The 24,494-nt window shown below is 48.3% G+C and overlaps 2 protein-coding genes, 1 long non-coding RNA gene and 1 pseudogene across 3 annotated transcripts in view; 3 read left to right on the top strand and 1 right to left on the bottom strand.

Moving 5' to 3' along the window:
• The window catches only part of EIF3A (eukaryotic translation initiation factor 3 subunit A), a 33,389-nt gene extending 32,054 nt beyond the window's left edge, over positions 1-1,335 (top strand). The window contains exon 22 of the mRNA XM_029245379.1: positions 107-1,335. Coding sequence (XP_029101212.1) covers positions 107-336 — 230 coding nt within the window. The 3' untranslated portion in view covers positions 337-1,335. The remainder of the gene's footprint in view (positions 1-106) is intronic.
• A 99-nt stretch (positions 1,336-1,434) lies between these two features.
• LOC114908790 lies at positions 1,435-3,593 on the top strand (annotated as a pseudogene).
• A 2,925-nt stretch (positions 3,594-6,518) lies between these two features.
• Positions 6,519-7,391, bottom strand: NANOS1 (nanos C2HC-type zinc finger 1). Its single transcript, XM_029244686.1, has one exon. The coding sequence runs from the start codon at positions 7,389-7,391 to the stop codon at positions 6,519-6,521; it is 873 nt and encodes a 290-aa protein (XP_029100519.1).
• Positions 7,392-8,064: 673 nt separating this feature from the next.
• On the top strand, positions 8,065-10,456 carry LOC114908488. Its single transcript, XR_003796961.1, has 3 exons — positions 8,065-8,258; positions 9,039-9,172; positions 10,337-10,456. It is a non-coding gene; the product is annotated as an uncharacterized LOC114908488 (long non-coding RNA).
• Positions 10,457-24,494: the final 14,038 nt, after the last annotated feature.

The raw sequence follows: 24,494 nt of genomic DNA, 5'->3' as shown, positions 1-24,494 counted from the left end.
GGATTTCCGAGTAATTTGAGGCATTCCTTTTGCTTCAGCTCTGTTTAGTCTGAGCTAATAGCATACAGTACAAATTTATTCTCTCTCCTTTTTTTTAAATTAAAAGTAAGTTCTTGGAGACGCGCTGATGACAGGAAAGATGACCGGGCAGAAGAGCGGGATGCCCCTCGTCGTGTTCCTCCTGCAGCTCTTTCAAGAGATCGAGAAAGAGATCGAGACCGAGACAGAGAGGGTGAAAAAGAGAAGACCTCATGGAGAGCTGAGAAAGATAGGGAATCTCTTCGTCGCACTAAAAATGAGACTGATGAAGATGGATGGACCACAGTACGACGTTAAATCTCAAGATAATGGACTCAGACTCATGTCTTCACATAGGTTTGATCACATTCAAGGAATTATTATACTTGTGTTTCAACCAATCTAAATTGGACTCTTTAATGTCTCACCGTAACACAAAAAGCATGAACTTGTATTAACCCTATGTAATAGGTTGATCATGCACCGTATCCACAGAAGGTTGGAAAACCATGCCATTTTTTGGAATTTGAGGTGTTGCATTGTTTCATCAATCATTTGTTTACAAAAAAGAAAAACTAAAAAATAAATTTAAAATGGGAATTCTTCAGGTATTCAGTAACACCCGTATCTTGGTATAGAACTGATCTTTTTTCTTTTGATTTCGAAATACCTGATATTAATTTGGAATGAAGTAAGATTCTGTTATAGAAAATGTATTTGAAGACGCTAAAGCAGAGAGCTGAAACAATTCTCACACCACTAGCGGTTGAGACGTACCTCGAGGTATTTTGAGGTATTTACTATTCACTAAATTTAGAAAGTTTTTAGGTTTACTGTAAGTGCAGTAAGCATTACACACACCGGATACAAAGGAAGTTTCGGTAGATTTTACTTGAGAGAAGGTGAGTATAAACCAATTTGCAGTCATTATTGTAATGACAAGAATACTGCTAAAGTGTGAATCCAGAACAGATACATACAGCTTTTACATTTTAAAGCATTTGGTAAACTGTTGCTGAGTTTTTTTCTGTTGCCAATAGCAAACCGCTTTTCCATTTATGGAGAATTCATGCCTTTCAAGCATTTTAAATATGACAATATTTATAAGTGTGTGGTTTGGAGGAATTGTTTAAATTGTTTTTCCTAATTTCCTTTCTCTTCGGGATAGATTCTTTCACCAAGTAATTTGTAGTAATGACTGTGTTGACTTCAATTCTGGAGTGTAGTAGCTATGTTAAAGATTAACTATTTGGTCTTATTGAAGCCAACACAGAACTTGCTGCTGTGTTTTTTCTTCAATGATAAATAAAATACTTAGAGAATTTGTTTTAGTGTTGATTTGTGGTTACAGTCAAAGTGTTTTGTTTATAATGCTGAGCTTGCGTATTCAGTTGAGGTTTTTTCACTTGAGTTTTTACCAGTGCTGTTAAATTTCTCACTGTTGGGTATCAAAGAACATAACCTAAATATAACAGAAAGCAAATGTGGCTAGGATGTTTCCACTAAAACGTCCTCCTCTGTTCCTTGATGAACCCCTTAGTTTCCTTGTAAAGCTGTCCTCTCTGTGAGTACGGTGTGTGTGCAGTACATCTTGGGTTTTCCCCTGAAATTAGAAAAATCATAATTGGTTTCACAGAATGTTAGTTGCAAATTTATAGTGGCTGTAGGCACTTACATTCTTCCTGGTGTGAGTAGTGGTGAGAATTTCTGTTGGTATAGCCCTAAGGCCAGAAGAGGGAGTATTGATGCTTTTTTAAAACTTAATCAGATGCAGCCTCTCCTTTTCGACGTTAACAATGATAGAAACCACTTTAGAGCTGCAGCCGGACCCCGAGTGAGCCGAGCAGCCTCAGCTGCTAGCGGGGTGGCAGCGGCGCCTCCCCCTCCCCCCCAGGAGACCACCGGATCACCTCTCCCCTTGGCCTCGCCATAGCGACCTACGGACAGAACTGCCCGCGGCCAATGTGTATTCCTCCATCATATGCTGACCTTGGCAAAGCTGCCAGAGATATTTTCAACCAAGGATTTGGTTTTGGGTTGGTGAAACTGGATGTGAAAACAAAGTCATGCAGTGGCGTGGAATTCTCAACATCTGGTTCATCTAATGCAGACACTGGTAAAGTTACAGGGACCTTGGAGACCATATATAAATGGTGTGAGCGTGGTCTGACTTTCACAGAAAAGTGCAACACTGATAATACTCTGAAATCGCTCTTGAAGACCAGATTTGTCAAGGTTTGAAACTGACATTTGATACCACCTTTTCACCAAACACAGGAAAGAAATGTGGTAAAATCAAGTTTTCTTACAAGAGGGAATGTATAAACCTTGGTTGTGGTGTTGACTTTGCTGGACCTGGAATCCACGGTTCAGCAGTCTTTGGTTATGAGGGCTGGCTTGCTGGGTACCAGATGACCTTTGATAGTGCCAAGTCAAAGCTGACAAGGAATAACCTTGCAGTGGGGCTGCAGGACTGGGGACTTCCAGCTACACACTAAGGTCAATGATGGGACGGAATTTGGAGGATCAGTTTATCAAAAAGTATGTGAAGATCTTGACACTTCAGTAAACCTTGCTTGGACATCAGGAACCAACTGCACTTGCTTTGGCATTGCAGCCAAATATCGTTTGGATCTCACTGCCTCCATTTCTGCAAAAGTCAACAACTCTAGTTCAGTTGGAATGGGCTACACTCAGACTCTGAGGCCTGGTGTGAAACTTAACTGTCTGCTCTGGTAGATGGGAAGAGCATTAATGCTGGGGGCCACAACCTTGGGCTTGCCCTGGAGCTGGAGGCTTTAATCCAGCTGAAAGAAACCTCTGGGAATGGATATCAGAAGACATGGCCTTAATATATTTCCAGTGTCACCAGCAGGCTTCCCCCGCCTCCACCCAGGAAGGTGATCAAAACAAAGGATGATCTAAAGAGCTGTGTTTTAAATATTTAGGCAGTTACTTGTTAGCTGGTTTCTAGTTGAATTGGTTATCTAGTTACCAATGCTGCAGTCGTGCAGTCACCTCTACATTATTTAAATGTATTTAACTGTTAAATGCGCTACCCACCAATAATGAAATAGACCTTTATGAAAACTGAAAAAAAAACTTTAAAAAACATTTTTCTTAATATCTGGATTTCAAACAAGTGAAAGTCTTAAAAGGTCCTCTTTTGTGAGGAGAGGGTCTTTCCTTTTGTAACAAGTGAAAAAACTTGGGGCAGTAACCTGCTCTGTCTTAAGTTACTAGAACAGGACTGTGCCTGGGCCATCACAGATAGGCCGCAGCAGACGATTCGTTTACGCTGGTTTGTTTAGATGAGTTACAGATGCGTGTCCCAAGTTCTTTGTCCTGGGTATCGGAATCAGAGCACAGGGTAAAGGCAGAATAGTCTGCAGCTGTTGGTGATCCTGCTCTTAGGTTTCCACTCTCAAGGCCTCACCACCTTACCCCCTCCCCCACTGTTTATTCACAGGTGTCAAAGGAAAGCTGAACGACCAACCTACTCACTGTCTTCCATGTTGCCAGTGGTTTCTGCATTTTTATTTTATTATTTTTTTTGCGGTACGTGGGCCTCTCACTGTTGTTGTGGCCTCTCCCGTTGCGGAGCACAGGCTCTGGACGTGCAGGCTCAGCGGCCCCGCGGCATGTGGGATCTTCCCGGACCGGGGCACGAACCCGTGTCCCCTGCATCGGCAGGCAGACTCTCAACCACTGCGCCACCAGGGAAGCCTGATTTCTAACTTTTTAGATGGGGATATTATTTGTGTCAATATGGATGGGTCTGAGGGCAGAGACAACGGCCCCAAAAAAGACTCGACATCCTAGTAGTTGTCCATAGTGGCTACCAGGAGGAGGTTGGCGCCTATATGGTGTGGCATGATTTGGCTGTAGACTGATTCATGATTTCATAAGTCTAATTGAAATATACAGGAAATTAACGGAATGTTCATGTTGTAGCTAAGAACAGATTAGAAAATTAGGACTAACACTGAAATTCTTCTTTGAAGTACATGTGTATTTGTGGTATAATTTTAAAATATAAAGCAGTCTGTGCCTGCACAGTTGGTGAAGCTCTTTTGAGGATTCCATACTTTTTTTTTTTTGGCCAAATATGCAGTCTGTTCTTATGAAAACAACTTCATCACACTATTGTGGATACTTTTTAACACTTCAAAAAATTGGGTTTCTTTTACCCTAAATTTAGCTTTTCAAGTGTTTAAAACATGTTTCAGATTGAGAGTTGCTTTTAAAGGTATTAGCGTGGTTAGTAAACTTTTCGTAAGAGATCTCTGCAAAACTACTGGTATTCCCTGTTCATGCGTAAAATACTGGGAGTTAAAGTTAGCTGGAGAACAGGCAAATTTGGGGGGCTGATATGGTTATAAGTCACCTTAACCATATCTTCTGGTCTGGAGAATGCACCTCTCAGTTAATAATAACTCTTGAAAAGGTATAATTAGAGCAGTGGCAAGAGGTAACAGGAATTCATGTTGACCTGAAAACTCCTTAAAAAGCAAGTCTAATTTAAACTGGTATGTTTTCTAGAAAAACTGAAGAAAATAAGTTAATTTCATGGTTTTATTAAGCTACTTGAGTTTAGGCCTAGTCAAGTGGATTATTTTTTCCTGACCAAGAAATCGTCCTGTCCATCCCCCGTCCATGCACCTTCCTTTTACCAATAAACGCTCATAGCTATCCCCAGTGTTTTGTTGTTTTTTTTTGCGGTACGCGGGCCTCTCACTGTTGTGGCCTCTCCCGTTGCGGAGCACAGGCTCCAGACGCGCAGGCTCAGCGGCCATGGCTCACGGGCCTAGCCGCTCTGCGGCATGTGGGATCTTCCCAAACCGGGGCACGAACCCGTGTCCCCTGCAACGGCAGGCGGACTCTCAACCACTGTGCCACCAGGGAAGCCCCCCCAGTGTTACAGCAGCTTCAAAGGATGTTCAAATCAGGCAAATTTGCTGTGGAGGAAGTTAGTTGTTTACCATGAAAGCAGTCTAATTTTTAATAACCTAGCTAAGCTCTCCTGGAACCTCTATAAGACTAAATCTCTTGCTGGTATTTTCAGATAGTGATTTTATACATTTCAGATGACTTCATCTTAATTCATTTCCATTTTTGCCTTCTGTGTCTGTCCTGATGGTAGATATGGCGTGGTGCTCACTACAGTGGATTTGAAAATGAGGGTGGGACGTTAAAGTAGGAGTCAAGCACCTTTGCTAAGGATTAGATTTAATCTCATTTATGGATAACTGGTGGGATTCCAGAAAGAGAAGGGTAATCTTCCAGTGAGAATGGGAACATGAGAGAGGCTGTGTTCCTTGTCCCCCCCCCCCCCCCCCCCCGCACAATAGGTTCCTTTAATTAGTGCTTATACCAGTTTGAGGACTGCCTCTGATGCTTAAAGCCAACACAGCCCAGAGTGGAACCTTCCTGAACCCAGGTTATTACATTGACCTTCCAGAGCTCAAAGGATTCCATCTTACATTTAGTTTGAGAGGCAACAGCTGGAATGAGCTTTCCACTATTCAGGAACCCTGAAATTGAGCAATTCAGACAGTGAATTAATACTACTCCCTTTTGATCTGAAGGATGACAAATGTTTTGAAAAACTGGAATGGGGTGGGGGGCATAGACAAAAGGCCAAGTACCAGAGTTAACATACTGTTACTGTATAAATGAATGAATGAATGAACATACTGTTACTGTATAAATGCACAAGTCTTTTTAAACAGCACCATTTTCAAGTGTGTACACAACATTATAACTTGGCACGACTTTTAAAGGTGGGAAACACTAGTTGCTCGTTCAGTAATAAAAGATGTGGTACATAAAAGGATAAGGAGCTGTATTCTACCTGCTACATCCAGCCAGGACAGAAACAAGCCACAAGGAGGGAACTCCCACCCAAACTAATACCGGAAAGTTTACTAAGCCTTCACTTAATGATGCTACCAGGCAGGGGGGGCTTGCTTCGCCTGGAATTATAATAACTGATTAAGGACAACAGAAATATTGTTTCAAACAATAAAAGTCATTTTGCTGACATTCCATAAAATCGCCAGTTAAGTTCAGTTAAGAGGCTTTTAAAAAAATATTCTAGACCTAATAAAGTGCCTCCATTCATAAAATTAAACATCCAAGATTAGACTGAGACAATTTCATACTGATGCGCATCTAAAATAGGTCGACGTATAAATAAACAGCGCCTCTAAGTTGCCACATTTCAGTTACCGGAATACCCAGCCTTCACCGTCTGGATGTGCACAAACCAGAGATAAATCAAGACTTCAGCGTCTACTCTCAACCGCTCTTCGACAGCAAAGTACTCAGTACCGTCGGCTTCCTTTGAGAAAACCAAGACGACATCCCAAGTTGAGCCAACTGCTGAGCTCCATGCTCCCCAGCAGCAAGGGAGAGAGAGTGCGCAGACCAAATACCAGAGTGGGCAGGCGGCGACCCTGGTGGCGTCAGGTGGCAGCAGCAGACCGGAGCCCGGGTCCTCAACGCAGCTTCTTGCCGGGCAGGCCGTCCCTGGCGCTGCGCGGCGGCGGGCGGGTGGCGGGCGGCGGTGGCACTTTGGAGAGCGGACAGTACTTGATGGTGTGTGCGTTGTCACCACTGGCGCCGCACAGGGGGCACGTGTAGCGGCGCAGCACGGGGCACAGCACTCGCCCGTCGGGTCCCTTCAGGATGTGCGTGGTGTAGAGCGCCACCGCCTCCTTGTTGTTCCGGCAGAACACACACACCTGCAGCTCGGGCCTGAGCAGCCGGGCGGCGGCCGCCCCGGAGGCGGCGTGCAGCCTGGGCTCAGCCGCCCACGCCGCGGCCCGCTCCTCGCGCGGCGCCACTTCGGCGGTGGCAGCAGCGGCGGGGGCGCAGCCCAGCAGCACGGCGGCGGCGCGACCAGCGAACGGGCTCAGCTCGGCAAAACGCTCCTCCAGCAGCCCGGCCTCGGCGGGGTCCGCGCACAGCTCTAGCGTGCGCAGCTCCAGCGCGCCCCCCAGGTAGCGGCCCCGGGATCCCGGCTCATCGCTGTCGTCGTCGTCGTCGTCGTCGTAGTCGGGCGGCCCCAGCGCGGGCCCCAGTGTCCCGGGCCCGGCCCCAGCGTGGGGGGAGCAGCACGACGAGGAAGAAGAGGAGGGCGGGGAACCCTCGCCGCCGCCGTCCCCGCCGCGGGCGCAGCCGAAGCGCGGCTCGCCGTCCACCGCCTTGGTGATGAGCGTGGCGAGCCCCAGGTAGTCGTTCCACGAGCTGAAGGGTTGCGGGTGCACTGGGCGCTGGGAGCTCACGTAGCGGGCGCTAGGCACGAGCGCCATGGGCGGGGGTGCACGGCCGCGGCGGGGCGAGCGGGGCGCCCAGGGAAAAGCCTCCATGGGTGGGCTACGGGCCGCGCGCGCCGCCTCCCCGCCGCCGGCGCGGGCCGGACGGAAGGGACGCGCCGAACCTGCCCGCTGGCCTGCCTCGGGGTGGGGCCGCTTCGCCGCCTTTTATCGCGCCCCGCTCCTCCCCGCCCCCGGTTTCGTCGCCTCGGCCCTGCCCCCTGCCCTACCCCGCCCCGGCCACCTCGCCCGAGCCCCGGACCGAGGCGGAGCGGAGGCGGACGCGCGGGGGGGCGGGCGGGCGGGCAGGCAGGCAGTGAGCGCGCTCTACTCCGGCCCGCGCGGCTCCCGCGCCCCACGCGCCGCGCCAGCCTCGCCAGCTGCGGGGCGGCTTTCATTCTGGGAGTGGGCGGGCGAGGCACCGCCTCGGGCCGCTGCGCTAATTGGCTGCCGACCTGAGCCCCCTGCGCCACGGGCGCCGCTCCGGACTCTGATTGGTGAATCGGGGGAGGGGGCGTGCCCTACCGCGCAGCTGGTAGGGGAGGGGAAAGTAGAGGAGAGGAGTACGGGAGGGGCGGCTGCTGGGGACCGCCTGAGCCTGAGCCTTGTTCTCTGGGTTTGGAACCGATGACCAGGCCTGGATCTCCCTCGGCCTGGTGGTGAGACCCACCTCCCAGCCTTTAGTGCCCTGGGCTAGCCTTCTGCCTTCTGAGAAACCCCTATGTCTCCTCTCCTCACCAGCCTCGGCAAGAAAAGACGTGGGGAGGCAAGACTTGGCGCGACCTAAGGATGCAGTTTTTAAGTCAGAGCAGCCCAGCAATCAAGTAACTTCCGTTTGCACAGCGTTTTGGAGAGCTTTCAACTGGGTGAAATCCTCGCACAAACCTCAGAGAGGTTCAGAGAGGTTTTGGTTCTTGCCTAGTAAGTAGTGGAAGGACGCAGAACTTTTCCACAGCACGACGCACCTTCCAACAGGTGTTCCGAGACTAGGTGGCCATTAGCTGGTGACAGGTGGGGATGCGGGCTGGGCCAGATAATCTTCCGGCCTTAGGACAGTGATGGGTGTGTGTGTGTGTGTGTGTGTGTGTGTGTGTGTGTGTGTGTGTATCTCCCCATGCTTCCTGCCCCACCCCCAACCCCGGGGCGGGGGGCTGTATTAAAATCTTAGGTGTATGTACAATTTGAATAACAGCGTATTCAGCGTCACAGTTGAATACTTTGAAATGAATAAAATTTTTTTCTAAAAACTTGGAAAATAAATCAGAAGACTTGATTAGGTGGCCGCAAGGTTGTTATGTCCTTCCCAGGAGAAGCGGCAATACATTTTTTTAAAAAGATGGAAAGTAGGAAAGGTATTAGCTACTGGGAGGATTCTTGTAGGGTACTGTGGGAAAACACCTCCTCTGGTGGCTGAGCTGGCAGGCAGAGTTGGCTTCATGGGGCAGGGCAGGGTTTTCCTTCCTCTCTCTGGAGGAGCTGTGGCTATTGAAACAAGGACTGGGAGGCTGGTGTTGCAGCCGTCATGAGCGGTCATTAGGCTATGCTGATGGGTCTGGCTGTGTCCAGCAGGTTTAGAATAGCCCAGGAGGGGATGCCCAGAACCTAGCGCTGGCACAGGTTAACGTTAGAATGAATGAGTGCGTCAGAATGTTAGCAGTGGAAGGGATCTTTGGGATTATTCACTCCGATCTTACTTTACAGGTGAAGAAAATGAGACCCAGAGAAGAGAAGGGCTCATTTAAGGTCACGCGGTGAATTTGTCACAGCCAGAACAAGGACTCAGACCTCTTCATGACTGGCATGGTGGCCTTCCCACTCTATCATGGAACCTGGAGGTATTTCAGACTTTGAGTCTGTGCGTGCATCAGCAGAAATCTAGTGTAGCACACAGTGAAAACTGGAAGAAGAGAAGTGAGGTGGGGCCTTGTGCCTTTGGCGTGGGCCCCTGCCCTCAGGAGCAATCCAGAGGCCATGTAGCAGGCATGGGGAAGGCCTTGAGGCGGTAACGTGTTGCCTGTTCTGGCCACCTGTCTGCCTGTGGGGTGGAAGAAATGTTTTTCAGTCTCTTCCTCACCTACTACTCCCTAACAGTTAAGTCCCCAACAAGGCAGTGATATTCTGCACTTGCCGACCCAGTTCCTTTTCCAAGTTTGTGTTGGCACTCAAGTTAAAAAGCTATTCCTTTATTTCCTCCCGTCTCCCACCAAAAATAAATAAAAGGGCCCAGATGGCGTGGGGCTCCTGCAGAAGTGTGGCGGGTTTGCTGACACTGAACTCCGAGCTCTTACCACGAGAACGCTGGCCCCCAGAGTGGTATGAAGGATATTATTCTATAAATGGAAAATTCCTGCAGCCTGCATACTTTCAAGGTATGCAGGCTTTTCAAGTTCTGAAGACTGGAGCTACCATTCTGAGAAAAACTTCTGCAAGGAAAGTTTAAAACCGCCAGCTGCTGGGCCCAGTCCCCCTTGGTCAGGCCAAAGAGAGGATGGCAAATAAGCGAGGCCTTCTTTCCTCCCTCACATGACTTTTTAGCCCTTGTGGTTTTGCAAGGGGAATAAACACTTTTAAGTGAACATGAATGGGTGGGTGGGTTGTGGTGATTGTCAGATAGATGCCCTGGAGAGAAGTGAAAGGATGCTCATGTGTCCTGGGGCCTGGCTCGTGCTCTTTCCCTAGGCTGCTCACCTTGTCTGCTGTTGGCCTTGCCCACAGTAGGTGTTTTGCCCTGAAAGAATGTCTGGAAGTGGAGGCCAAGTTCATAAAGGCTTTTTTTTTTGGCGGGTGACACCCTGGGCCTCAGTACACCGTCAGTGACCGCAGAAAGCCTGGAGTGGCTGCCTGGTCCAGCTCTAGGGTAAATCAGGAGTTACTTTTGTCACCAAGCACAGGCCTCAGATGAGCTCTCCAGCTCCCTTTGAGGCAGTGGAACTGACTTCTGAGATGTTCTTAGATGCTCCGATAGATGAAGTCTGACTGCCTTTTTGTTCTCTTTCCAGAAGTCTGGAATGAAACAGAAGGAGTCAGAGTGTGACAGTGTCTTCGAGGGATACCTTCAGATTGATGGAGGCAGGAAGACAGATCAGGACGGGCCTCATCTCAGAGGTTAGACAGCATCGCTCAGTTTCTTCTGGAAGGGGGCCTGTGTGGCACAAGTCGGGCAGGGCAGGGGTGGGGAGGGACGGCAGGGGTGGGGAGGGACGCTTGGGCTCTGAGTTTCCACCTCTCCACGTGGCCCCTAGCCGCCATCCTGGGCCATTTCCTTTGCTGGCAGCAGAACTGAACCATGAGAGGCAACACACAGACCTCAGGCGTCTTGAGGCTCTTCAGAAACATGAGGTCAGCCCTAGGGAATGAGGCAGCTTGGCGGGTGTCCAGGCAGCTACAGAGATGCTGTTTGTCAGGCTCTGGGTTCCCGCTGACCCGCCTGCCAAGCTCTCGCGAGGGACAGGAAGTGCTTTGGCTCCCCCCGCCCTGGGGCCTGGGTATATCAGGGGCTCACTTTTGTAACGGTGTCGACTTTGTGCATGTCATGCCTCTGGCCGAGCTCAGAGGGTCCCGGGGACGGGGCTTCTGCCCTTTGGGGCTTAGAGGCAGCTGTAGTGGGTTGAGAAGCCACGTGGTGAAGTGGTGGGAGCTTGCTGGGCCAGGGGCTGGGTTTTTATCTTGGTCCTTCTGCAAAGTCGCCTGTGGCCTTGGACGCGGGACTTTACTCTGGGCTCCAGCTCCTTCCTCGATCAGCGAGGGGGCTAATCGTGTAAAGTGACAGCCACTTTCTCCTTCTTGCTTTCTTAATTTTGTACTGGAACAGTCTCTCCCTCGCCCTGTGTGGATGAGCTGTGATGGGTGTGAGCCAGCAGAAACAGCCTATTTTCCTTGATTTTACTAGGAGAGGGCTGGTGACCCAGGTCCGGTCCCTAAAATATAAGGGGATGTCAGTTAGGTGGGCTCTGAGAGGGAGTTTGCTCCCTTCTTTAAAAAGAAAAGAAAAAAAAAAAAAGATCAGGAACCTCACCTTCTTCTGGTCACTGACAGGTTGTGGAGCTGAGGCAGCCCAGAGGTGACAAAAGTCTTAAGGGAGAAAAAGCTGGCACACTGGTGATGGCTGCCTGGAAAAGCTATATTAAAAAAAAAAGAAATGAAGCCTTGGTGACATTTCTGTTGAAGTCTTGTGATTTGTTACACAAGATAATTAAACATCTTTGTTGTTTCAGCCACTACAAGTCAGGTATTCTTTTACTTGCAGCTGAATTCACTCTAATGGAGACGTAGTAACATGAAAAAAATGCATTTGGGAATTCTGTCAAAAAGGTGGGATACAACATTCTGGCCAGATGGAGGTGACAACCATGTCAGAATTGTGTGTGTGCATAAACGGGGGCAGGAAGAAAATCCAGAGAACTGAGAACAGGGGCTTTGTGGTGGCTCTTCTCTTACCCACCCTGCCTTGCGCTGAAGTCTCCCAGCTGATATTAGTAATGGTAACACCACGACCATCAGACCAGGTGCTTTATAGCATCGTCTTGGTACCACTTACACGACTGCTGCACGCGGCAGGTGCTGTGATTGTCCTCGTGTTATCCATGAGGGGAGGCTGCAGAGCTCACATTTAAACCTGTGTCCCTCTCCAAAGCTGGGCTGTCCCTACTTGGATGCAGCCGGTCATCCTCTGGCCATGGGGCTTCTGGGGCTCGCCTGGGGGAGGACGGCTAGGAGCACAGGCAGGGGGGGCAGGAGGAGACGGTATAAGGAGCCGCCTGGGGCCAAAGTGGGCCCATCCAGTGTGTCAGAGATTGTTCCCAGAGAAAACCAATTCCACTCAGAAGCGGTGTGGATTTTTCTGTCTATTTATCTAATGGGTACTTTGTTATAACGAGTAATCGTTTCTCTTTGTAACACACCCTCCCTCCTTCTAGCCATGTGGTTTGCTTTTAGACATACGTATCATCCCAATTTTGTTTAAAGCGAGATATGCCTGGAAGCTGACAGCCCGAAGGGCAGATGTCCCTGGGCTGATGGTGCTGATAATAATAGAAATAACAGCTCGCACGTCCAGAGCCTTTACAGGCACCAGCATGAGCTCATAGTTTCTTAAATCCTTCCGGCAGTGCTACAATCATACCCTTTTCACAGAAAGGAAAATGAGGTTTTCGGAGGCTAAAAAAGTGTGCTCAACATCTCCCCGGTAGGTGGTGGGTGGGCTTTCTCCAAGGCCTGTGCTGGGAGCTACCATATTTCCTCAGCCAGCTCCTGGCCCATAGACATTCAGTTAGAATTCACTACTTCCTGTCTTCCTACGTCCTCACCTTTCTGACTGGGACTGTCAGGCTCATCCTCAACGCCTGCTGTCTGCAAGGGGAAGGGAGTAAAAGCTGGGGCCCCTAGTGGAGGAGTTAGACATGAAACGGTAAACTATGAGGTCAAGGTTGTTTTCCAGCGGGCCTGAGGGCTGAGGTGGAGGAAGATGAGGTCAGCGAAGGGGATGAGACCAGACTGCCTAGCAGGGCTGCTGTGTATGGTTCTGCAGGTTGTGCACTGTGCAAGGGCTTTGCATCTAAGGGGGTGCCTTGTACTTCATAGACGTGATAATACATGTATGAGTGAATCTCTGATAGTTTTCTGGCAAATCGGGAGTAAAGTGTCTTTTTCTGATGGAATGGTATATTATGACAACATTCTGACAGATGGAAAAAGGTGTCTTGTGGAAGAAGTACCTTTTCCTAATTTGCCCAAAGCTTTGACTCTGGCCGGAAGAGTGAAATGCTAAGATTTTTTTTTTTTTCTTAACATCTTTATTGGAGTATAATTGCCTTACAATGTTGTGTTAGTTTCTGCTGTGTAATAAGATTCTTGAAAGCAGGCCTTCAGTTTGCCATTACCTACATGCCCACGGGTCTTTCTGAAGCTTCAAGTGAAAGTGTCTTTCTAATTGAGCTGGTCAGGTGGGTGCTGGGCACAGTTCTGCCCTAGTAGTTACTGGTGGACCAGGGGCTCCACTGGGATTAACATTTTTAAGATCGCTCAAGTCATTTTAGACATCTTCTCTCGGTCTTACCTGACTTTCCCAGCTGTCCCGAGTTCCCTAGGGTTTCTTGTGCCCTGACAGTGCCTGTCCATGATGGTCAGTTGGCAGTTGTGCCTGTCCTGGGGCTTCTATGGCTTAGGCACCAGAAGGCAGGGTGGTGGCCCAGGCTGGTACAGATGGAGTAGGCTTAAGCAAGTCATTGCCCTTCTCTGGGCCTCAGTTTTCTCTCATGTAAAATAATTAGGTGGCCTAAGTGATTTCTTGGCCCTTTCCAGCTCTCAGGTTTATTTGTTCACCATCAGGGCTTTGGGCTGAGTGTGAATAAGACGTGCCTACTCCTGAGCTCATGGAGCTTATACTCTGATGGGGGTGGACAGACAAGCAAACAGATAATGATACTTTGGTGGGAGACATATTAGTTTCCTTTTGCTGCTGCAACAAATCATCACCAACATAGTGGCTCAAAACAGTACAAACTTATCTTACCGTTCTGGAGGTCAGAAGCCTGAACTGGATCTCACTGGGCTAAAATCAAGGTGTCAGCAGGACTGTGTTCTTTTCCAGAGGCTCTAGGGGAGAATCTGTTTTCTTGCCTTTTCCAGTTTCTCGAGCCCGCCTGCATTCCTTTGGCTGTGGCCCCCTTCCTTCTTCAAAGGAGTTTTTCTTCTGCTTCCCTCTTCTACTTTTCAGAATGCTCGTGATCACATTGGGCCCACCTGGATAATCCAGGGTACTCTATTTTAATGCTCTCTAATTAGCAATCCTAATTCCACCTGGAACCTTAATTCCTTTCTGCCATGGAAAGTAACATAGTCTTCCGGGTCCGGGAATTAGGATGTGGGCATCTTTTGGGGCCATTATTCTGCTTCCCACAGGAAGAGTACAGAGGACTGTGGGACCCCTTGGCAAGGGGCATCCAACCAACACACAGGGGACCCATGTGTCATGGGTCCCTAGACCTTTGAATATCCAGAGGTCAGCTGGGCTGGTGAATTGAGGTTTCCTTTGCCAGTTGGGACCTGACCCTGTAGGGTGAGGAAGCCCTACGCAGTGTATGTGTGTGTCCCTTAGGCAGATGGAAGGTAATTGCCTAGGGCCTGAGTTGCAAGAAGGGATGGTGAGCGAAGGAAGTAGTATATGTGTGGGGTACTCTAAAACATAATAATGATGGCGATGATGTTGTTTAATTTGTGGTTAAAACAAACAAACAGCCAAGTACAACAAAAATACCAAGCAACAACAGCGTGTGCATCTTTTAAATTTAGTGTATCTGAGATCCTATGTATTTTTCTGCAATTTGCTTTTTTTAATATAAATTTATTTATTTATTTATTTATTTATGGCTGTGTTGGGTCTTCGTTGCTGCGCACGGGCTTTCTCTAGTTGCGGCTAGCGGGGGCTACTCTTCATTGCGGTGCACGAGGTTCTTATTGTGGTGGCTTCCTTTGTTGCGGAGCATGGGCTCTAGGCGCGTGGGCTTCAGTAGTTGTGGCTCGCGGGCTCTAGAGCGCAGGCTCAGTAGCTGTGGCGCATGGGCTTAGTTGCTCTGCTGCATGTGGGATCTTCCCGGACTAGGGCTCGAACCCATGTCCCCTGCACTGGCAGGCGGATTCTTAACCACTGCACCACCAGGGGAGCCCTGCAATTTGCTTTTTTCATTTAATACGTCTTAGGAGCTTTCCAGTTCAGTATATTTAGCACCACCTCATTCTTTTTTTTTTTTTTTTTACCTCATTCTTTTTAGCTGCTCTAAAGATGCACCATGGTTTATTTAAGGGATGGTGTCAAACTCCCTGCCCTCCTCCCTGTGTCTGGCAGGTGAACACATATCTCTTGCTGAATCACTGATTGGGGAAAGTGGTCCCCAAGCTGGAGGAGCCTGTTGATGTTTTAGTTTTCATCAACTATGCAAATCTTTGAGTCTTTTTGGTTTGAATGCGTCAGAGTCTGGTCTGGAAATATACCCAAGATTATTGTTAGTGTGTTTGGCCAGGGAATCAGCTGCCCTCTGGAAACGCTCCCTCAGGGCCTGTCTGCACGTGCTGCCTCCAGAAGGCGGTCACAAGCTCTTGAAGATACATCTGGGCCTGGGTTGGAAGCTGATGGGAACTTGAGTCCCTGAATCTGAAAGCAGGACCGGGGGGTCTCCTGAGACTGGCCACAGCCAACACGTAAGGGACCCCAGGGGATTGATTCCTGGCTCCTTTTCTGGTCCTGCTCAGACTGTCTCCATGATGGTGGTTGCATGCTGATGGGACACTTACACTCTGGCCTCAGCCTCTGCCCAGCCCTCCCTCGGCTCCAAACAAGCTGTGAATGTTCACACCTTTGCACAAGCTGTTTCTTCCGCCAGGGATACCCTTCCTTTTTCCTTTTTTGCATTTAAGGCTCAGCTCAAATGGCCCCTCTTGGGTAAAGCTTCCCCCGCTTCCCATCGGGTACAAGTGGTCACTCTCTTCTCTGAGTGCCCAGAAGCTCTGTACCTGCTACATCCTGGTCACAAGGTAGGACCAACCACTGCTACCTGTCTGCTCCCCTCACCTGGTGGGGGCTTCTGGAGGCAAGGACCCCCGGTGCCCATCCTAGTGTCTGGCACATCGTGGGACTTTGCAAATGTCCACTGGATGCGAGAAGCTCTGTGATAGCAGGATGAAGGCGCTGGGCACAGGCAGGTGAGCAGAGATGAGTGCTCCATGGAAGAGCTGAGAAGCTGTGAGGTTAGGAGACATGGGCTTTCCTCAGGGTGGCTTCCTGTCCTCAAAGTGGTCCTTTCAGGCTGGAACAAGACACTTAGAGCATCAGAGACTTGAGTTCAACTCAGATGAAATCTTGTCTAATTTCTAAAAAAAAATACTAAAGGCAGATGGCACTTGTGTCCGTGATATTGATTTTACCTGTATCTGAAAAACAAAACACCTTGGAGCACCTTGCATGTTGGAAGTCACGTCATCTGAGCATAGTGATGGTCACTTTTCTAGGGGTCTGACCCCCACAAACCTCAGCCATCCAGGATGAGGCTGAGAAGTGGGAAGTGAGTGGAAGGGCTTGGGTGATTATCTCGGAGAGTTCTACGAAAGCATTTTTGCTGCGCAGAAAAGAGTCAGCTGCTCTCTGGGAACCTATTAACTTACTTTACGTACATTTGTAACAGGCTCCTTTATCTGGTTTCTCAGCTCAGACTGTAAGGTGGTGGTGATGGGGTGGGTGATACCTGTTGAAAGCAATGAAAAGCAGTAGCTGAAAACCAGACATGAGAGAGGGGACCAGTGAACTGTCAGACAGCTGATGTGTGGGACTTCCCTGGTGGCGCAGTGGTTAAGAATTTGCCTGCCAATGCAGGGGACATGTGTTCGAGCCCTGGTCTGGGAAGATCCCACATGCCGCGGAGCAACTAAGCCTGTGCGCCACAACTGCTGAGCTTGCGCTCTGGAGCCTGAGAGCCACAACTACTGAGCCCACATGCCACAACTACTGAAGCCTGCACACCTAGAGCCCGTGCTCCGCAACAAGGGAAGCCACTGCAATGAGAAGCCCGCACACCACAACGAAGAGTAGCCCCCGCTCACTAAAACTAGAGAAAGCCTGCATGCAGCTATGAAGACCCAACGCAGCCAAAAATAAATAACTAAGTAAATAAATTTATTAAAAAAAAACTTATAAAAAAAAAAGCTGATGTGGGCACAATTAGAACAGAGCCACCTTGTGCTGGACTATCTAGCACCTGGACAAATAGCCCAACTTGCATCCAGTCACCTCTATAGATATTACCGTATGATGGCAGGATATAATTATTTGGTAATGTTAATTCTGAATTATTAGAAAAATATTAAATTCCAATTACTGTTTAAGAAGGCAGGAAACGTATAGTACAGTTTAGAAAATGATTAGCACATAGTTTGATGTTTGTAGTATCTATCATGTAGACACATATATTTACTTAAATGATTTGTCCCCTCTCTCAGAACCACCAGGTAAATAATAACTGTGGTTAATGTGTCCAGCTACGAACTCTACCCTGTTACCTCATTTACTCTTCAACAACCCGGGGGGGGGTAAGTATTATGGGTAATCCCATTTTATAGATGTGGACAGTGAGACTCAGAGAGGGAATGCAATGCATCCAGTGTCACACAGCCAGCAAAAGCTAGAAGGGACTTTGATCCCAGGTTAATAGACTCCAAAGCCGGCGCTCTTAACCCTTAGGCCCTGACTCTGCTGTGATTTTCCTCTCTTGCCTCAGCAGACTGCAGCCCTGCTGGGTGTGTCTCCTGCTGTCCTTTAATCGCTCCACTTGCCCTGGCTCCCAGGGAGAGGTTCAGGGTGATGGAGTTGCTTCTCAGGAGGCTGGCTGCATCGTCAGGGCCCCTGGTGTCCACTGCTGTGACATTTGCTAATGAATAGCTCCCTTCCTGGAGCCAAAGGAAATTCACTCTCTGGCCACAGGAAAAGCACACCGTGTGTCCCCTGACAGCACAAAGATGAATGTTGACTGTCTGGACACGCTCGGGGTGTACCCATGGCCTTTGGCTTCACCGACCACACCTGTTTCTGAGCCAGAGGTAAGGTCTAGGGCCATCCCTCTGCCAAGTGACGGGGCTTGGCTGGAGGGTGGGAGGGAGGCAGGGTCCAGGGTCCTGGCCAGGAAGCCACAGCAGCTGCCCTGCGGGCTGCTGCGAGGTTATGTGAGCCCCGGAATCTCCTGGGGGAGGCCAAGGTAGGATGGCATCACCTCCCCCTAGCTGCTGCCTGCAACCGGAGGCCAGAGCTCCCTGCCCACCCCCATGTTGAACACAAGTGTCACCTTCAGAAGGGAACTCACCGCGCAGCAGCGTCACCTGCTGGGAAGGGTCCTACGTGAGCCGGATCCGGGGCGGCTTTCTGACCCACCAGCAACTCGCAAGTGGTTTCCTTCCTCTGGACCTCAGATTCCTCCCCATTAAATAAGAAGACAGGCAGAGGCATGGAACATTGTTCATACCTGTCACTGTTAAACAGGGTCTCAAAACTGTACGAACTCCCCCCTGTTATCTTGTTAAATGAGACATTTGGTAGGTATATTTTCCCTTATATATTTTGTGTGAAAAATATAGAAATATGTAAGAAAATATGTGTACAAGTATATATATATATATATATATGATTGCTAAGAGTGATAATCTGAGAATTCCCTGGCCACTCAGTGGTTAGGATTCCACGCTCTCACTGCCAAGGGCACGGGTTCAAGCCCTGGTCAGGGAACTAAGATTCCACAAGCTGCATGTTGCAGCCAAAAAAAAAAAAAAGAGTGGTCATCTCCAGGCAGTGGAATTAAGGGTGCATAGTTCTATACTTATTTTTTTTTAATACAAAAAATTCAAACCCAGGATGTTAGATTCCAAATTTTGTGCTCCTGGTTCATTGATGCTGCTGCCTCTGCTGTTAAAGCCCAACAGTGGCTGTCTTCCTTGTCCCTGGAGGCTACAGCCAGCTCATTGCAGGGACCAGGTCCACCTGCCAGAAAGGTCTTGGTAGCCACACCTGCCCATTCTACCTCCTTTTGCCCCTCTGGGTTCCCTGTGTTGCACACCTGAGCATGCTTTCATCTGGGATTTGGTGGTGCCAAAGTCTGTTTTCAAAACAGCGCAAGTGGAAGTCTGGGTCCTATATGTTTCTTCACCTCTTACTACTGCACCCATTGCTCCCACCCCTAGATTCAAACATCATGATGGTCCTGGAGAGGTGGGAATTAGATTAGAGTGAGATAGGTGAGTGGAGTTCTGAGGGGTCTTCTCTGCTTTCCTGTCTTAGCCAGGGCAGCTATAACAGGATACTATAGACTGGGTGGGTTATAAACAATAAAATTTATTTCTCATGGTTCTGGAGCCTGGAAGTCCAAGATCAAGGCGCCAGCAGATTTGCTCTCTGGTGGGGGACTTCTTCCTGGTTCTTAGATGGCTGTCTTCTCACTGTGTCCTCATATAGCCTCTTTTATAAGGGCGCTAATCCTGTTCACAAGGGCTGCATCCTCATCGCCTAATCACCTCCCAAAGGCCCTACCTCCATATACCTTCACGTTGGGGATTAGGTTTCAACATATGAATCTGGGGGAGGTGGGGAACAAACATTCAGTTTATAGCCCTCTCCCTCTCAGCCATTGTCTAGGGTCACTGCTGTCCCATACCTGTTCCCTCTGCCCTTCACTCTCCCCTAGTAAATCTCGCCTAGCCATCAGAGCCAGCTCATATGCTGCTCTTCAGTGAAGCCTTTGGCAGTAGATCAGGGAAGTGAGTGCCGTCTGCCCAACATGCTTTCCCACACTCCACCTTTGGGTTCCTCTGAGGAACTCCCTTAGGCCATGTGGGCCTGGTAGGGCTGTCAGTCACAGCTCTGCCCCTGCCACAGGGGTCAGCATATGACACAGGCTGGCCAATCAGAGGATCCAACCCCTGGCCATAGAGATTGGTTCAGTGGTGGGCATGTGACCAAAACAGGACCAATCAGACTCTTCCCTGAGATTGATGTGAGCATGTTGCAGGAGAGAAGTGCTGTTTTCATTGACAGTGTTTACTTGGGATGCTGTGAGTCTGCAGTTGCTGGTGGCTATCTTGTCTGCATAGGAAGAGCACCTCTGTGCAGAAGAAAGCCATATACAGACAGAGCCCAGATGACATAATTGCTTCAGCCTCTGGATCCAACTGTACCTGAAGCTGATACTCCTAAACTTCCCAGTGAGCCGGTAAATCTCCTTTTTGTTCAGGCTGGTTTGATATGGGGCTCTGCTCCTTGACTCTGAAGGAGACCTGATCAGTACAACTCCCTGACACCCCGTCCCGCCATGCACCTCCTTGAAGTTAGTTACTCTTATTTGTACTTCTGTGCTACATTGTCACTGCTTGCTACTGTCCTGCTCCTCATCAGGGCCTCCCTGCTCCTCTTCCGGCCCACAGCTCTGAGACCATAGGTTGTGGTCAGTGAAGGGGGATTGAGTGAACCAGGGAGGGATGAGTGCGGGTACCACCTTGAGACCCCTTCTGCTGCTACTAATGCTTCTACTCAGGGACAGGCTGGCTGGGTCTGAACTTACCTCACAAGGAGACTTTTAAAGAAAACAAAGAGATCTAGCCCTAGCTGCCAACATTCCTACTTCTGGAGTGAGGCTGGGCTTGGGCAGTTCCTTGAAGATTCGGTTCAGGCCAAGAGAACAGACAGAACTGTTGCTTAGGGGATGAGAGAGTCTGAAGCCATAGCACCGGCACCTGCCAGGGACAGAGCTGACATTAGGGTTCATCTCAGCCCCTTGGAGGGCGGCCAGGAGCTGGCCAGAAGGTCAGAGGCAGGGTCCCTTGAGGGAGTGGAGGCCACGGTCCAGACAGGGGTCCACTTGAAATGGGTGGAAAGCTGACTTCCTGCCAGGAATCTTAACCATGCACAGCTTCAACTCCCAGGGAAAAGTTCCGATTTAGTTAGTGTCCCAGTGCCATGCCCCGGGACATGGGCATGGTTTTCATTGTGCCTGTGAGAATAAAACTGATGATGGGCTTTTTAGAAACTGGAATCTAATAATCAACATGTTTCCAGGTCTGCAGCTTGTAGAAAGCCTGGCGGATGGTTGAAGAAATGTTTTCTTATAATAAATTAGAAAGTGTTTTACTTTTCCTTCAGCTTATTTCTCATAATAAATTCAGTTGTGCTGTGGTGGGGCAGGATTCTTTTAAATAATTCTTCCCTGAAACATAACATCTGCTGGTCTCAGATTGCCAGAGAGGATCCTTGATAAGTTTGAAATTGATGAAGATAGAATATTCATTTTACAATTGGCCCATATTTTATTTTGATTTGTGGAAGTCGCCTTCTCCTCCTTACTTACATTGGCTCTCAAGTAAATACCATGATTGTGGCTTAGGTATTCAGCAAGTCCACGGATGGTTGTTTTAGTAGAAGCGTGGACAACCGGGAAGGCAAAGCCATATTTATTTAAATTAAAAAATTTTATATTCCAGTATAGTTGATTGACAGTGTTGTCTTAACTCTTGCTGTACAGCAAAGTGACTCAGTTATACATGTATGTTCATTCTTTTTCATATTCTTTTCCATGATGGTTTATCACAGCACTGTTGAATACAGTTCCCTGTGCTCTACAGTAGGACCTTGTTATTTTTCCATCCTATATATACACTAGTTTGCATCTGCTAATCCCACACTCCCAGTCCATCCCTCCCCAACCCCTCCTCCCCCTTGGCACCACAAGTCTATTCTCTGTGTCTGTAGTCTGTTTCTGTTTCATAGATATGTTCATTTGTGTCACATTTTAGATTCCACCATAATCATGTGGTAGTTGTCTTTCTCTGTCCGACTTACTTCACTTAATATGATAATCTCTGGGTCCATCCATGTAGCTGCAGATGGCATTATTTCATTCTTTTTTATGGCTGAGTAATATTCCATTGTATGTATGTACCACATCTTCTTTACCCGTCGCCTGTCGATGGAGGCAAGTCCATATTTAGAGATTCAGTTCCAATGAGAAAAAAGTGCTGCCCCTCCTCTGATGGAAGTGATTCAATGTAATCAACTTGCCATCAGATCACTGGCTGGTCCTCTCGGGGGGTGGTGATGTGTCTGTAGCCTTGAGGAGGGGATGTCTATTGCTGAGCCAGGGTGTCGTGGCCACTTTGGTGTAGGTTCAGAGCCAATGCCCTGTAACTCCTAAAATGTATAGATATTTCTCCTGTCCAGTGCACAGGAACACGGTCACCTGCTATGTTGGAGGAGCAGAGTTCTTTCTCAAGGGACTGCAGCAGATCATGTTTTCCCAGCATGGCTGTGTTGAATATGGTCCATCTCACATGCTCTTCTTATGGTATGATGTTGAGACTTCTCCACTGAGTGGTAGGGTCTGTGCTCTCTTCCCTTGAATATGGTCTGGTCTTAGTTCTAAAACACAGAACATGGCTGTGATCGTTCATATTACGTGTCAGTTTGACTGGGCTAAGGGGTGCCTAGAGAGCTGGTAAAACATTATTTCTGGGTGTGTCTGTGAGGGTGTCTCTGGAAGAGATTAGCATTTGAATTGGTGACCTGAGCAAAGCAGATGGCCTTCCCCAGTGTAGGTGGGCATCATCCAGTCTGTTGAGGGCCTGAATAGAACAAAAAGGCTGAGGAAGGGTGAATTCATTCTGCTTGAGCTGAGATGTCCATCTTCCCTTGCCCTCAGACAACAGTGTTCCTGGTTCTTGGACTTTCAGACTCATATCTGGACTTACACCGTGAGCTCCCCCCTCCTAACCCCCCACCCCAGCCCCAATTCTCAGGCCTTTGGACTGAGGCTGAATCATACCACCAGCTTCCGTGGTTCTCCAGCTTGTGGATGGCAGATTATGGGACTTCTTGGCCTCCATAACTGTGTGATACAATTCCTATAATAAATCTCCTTTTATATCTATCTATCTATATCCTGTTGGTTCTGTTTCTCTGGAGAACCCTGACTAATACAATGGCAGTAATGGTGCTACTTGGCATCTGAGCCTAGGCTATAAAAAACGACCCAGTTTCTGTCTGGTGTCCTCTCTCTCTGTCCCTCCCCCCATGGGTCTTGGGAATCCTAAGCCAACATACAAGAAGTCTGGCTACTCTGAAGCTGCCATCCTGGAGAGACCACACATGGAGGCCAAACAAAGCTAGAGAGAGGTGGCTGGGGGGCTCCAGCTGTCCCAGTCTCAGGTCTGAGTCCTCTAAGCTTTCATGCCAGACGTCTGGATGAGTCTTCAGGTGATTCCAGCCCCCAGCCTTTGAGTTGTCCCGGATGACACCAAGTAGAACAGAGATCAGTTGTTCTTACCGAGCCCCACACAAAATGCAGACCTATGAGCAGAATACACGATGTTGTCTTAAGCACTAAGTTCTGGGATGGCTTGTTAAGCAGCATTATTTATAGGGTCTAGGTCTGTGGACTGGCTCAACTATGGGCATGAGTTGAAGGGCTGTGACTCTTTTGTGCTCATTCAAGGGAAACCTTTGCTCGCCTGATCTAGAACATCTCTGTTTATACAAATCAAGCAAGTTGCAGGGTGCCCATCTCTTTCACCATCTCTAGGGTCACCATGATCTTTAGCCAATACCAAAGATCTCTGCTTGTCAGACCAGGAACACTTGGTTCTGTTGCTTATTACAGAAATCATGCCAACCTTGTCTCTGGCAATTAAATACCATCACTTGGCTTCTGCTTCTCTAGGATTTCATCTTCTCTACTGAACTGAGGAAACCCAGTTTGATGCCACTATCATTCCTGATCTGTAGAGAATATCCACTGTAGAGACCTTCAAAGATGCCATGCAATCCCCACCAAAATATTTCTCAAAGCCTTGGTGAAGGGAGTGTCCTCTGGATCCTCCGAGGGATCACAGTCATCCTCCCAGGGGTGAGCGAGCAAGTCTTACACAGCAGGTCCACGCTGGTATTCCAACCTCCCGAGCCTTTGACACCTTCCTCTACAGTATCCAAAGGAAGTTTAGGCATCTCAGCCTCATTCAACATACACATATTTGGGTCTAGGATTCAGTCAACCAAGCAAGTCGATGAAAGACTGAAGCCCTGTGCCTATGACACTTTTCAGTGTAGAATCTGAATTTAAATATATGGTAGAGGACTTTCCAAGTTGAGGTATTAATGTAAAATATAGTCCCTCTGGGACACTTTGTGGAAGCAAATATAAGACTTTTAATAGACATTCTTTCATAATTCAGGGTCCATGGGCCCACTGAAGATAAACTCAGAATCCAAAATCACAAATGACGTGAAGAATCATTCTGGGGAAGGGACAGCGTACAGGATTCGTATTTTAAGAACCTGAGAAAATGTGAGCATACTAAAGAAAGAAAAAAAATGAAAAAAAGCAATGAGGATAGAACAGAATATAATAAGAGAAAAAAGATTTGGAAAAGAGCTGCATTGAACAATACAGAAGTGAAAAGAAGCCATTGAAATAAAGATACTCAGTGGATAGGTTATTGTCTCAAATGCGATACAAAATGATAAAGAGAAGGAAAGAGAGGTTGGGAGACATGGAGGATAGGACGAGAAAGTCCGACATACATCTAATAGGCCTTCCAGGATGTATAATGCGGGGAGAATAAGAGAGAATATTCACAGGGACA

This window comes from Monodon monoceros, unplaced genomic scaffold (genome assembly GCF_005190385.1).
Source record: "Monodon monoceros isolate NGI ecotype Baffin Bay Population unplaced genomic scaffold, NGI_Narwhal_1 Super_Scaffold_4, whole genome shotgun sequence".
Lineage (NCBI taxonomy): Eukaryota > Metazoa > Chordata > Mammalia > Artiodactyla > Monodontidae > Monodon > Monodon monoceros.
This window is presented reverse-complemented; position numbering and strand designations above follow the sequence as displayed.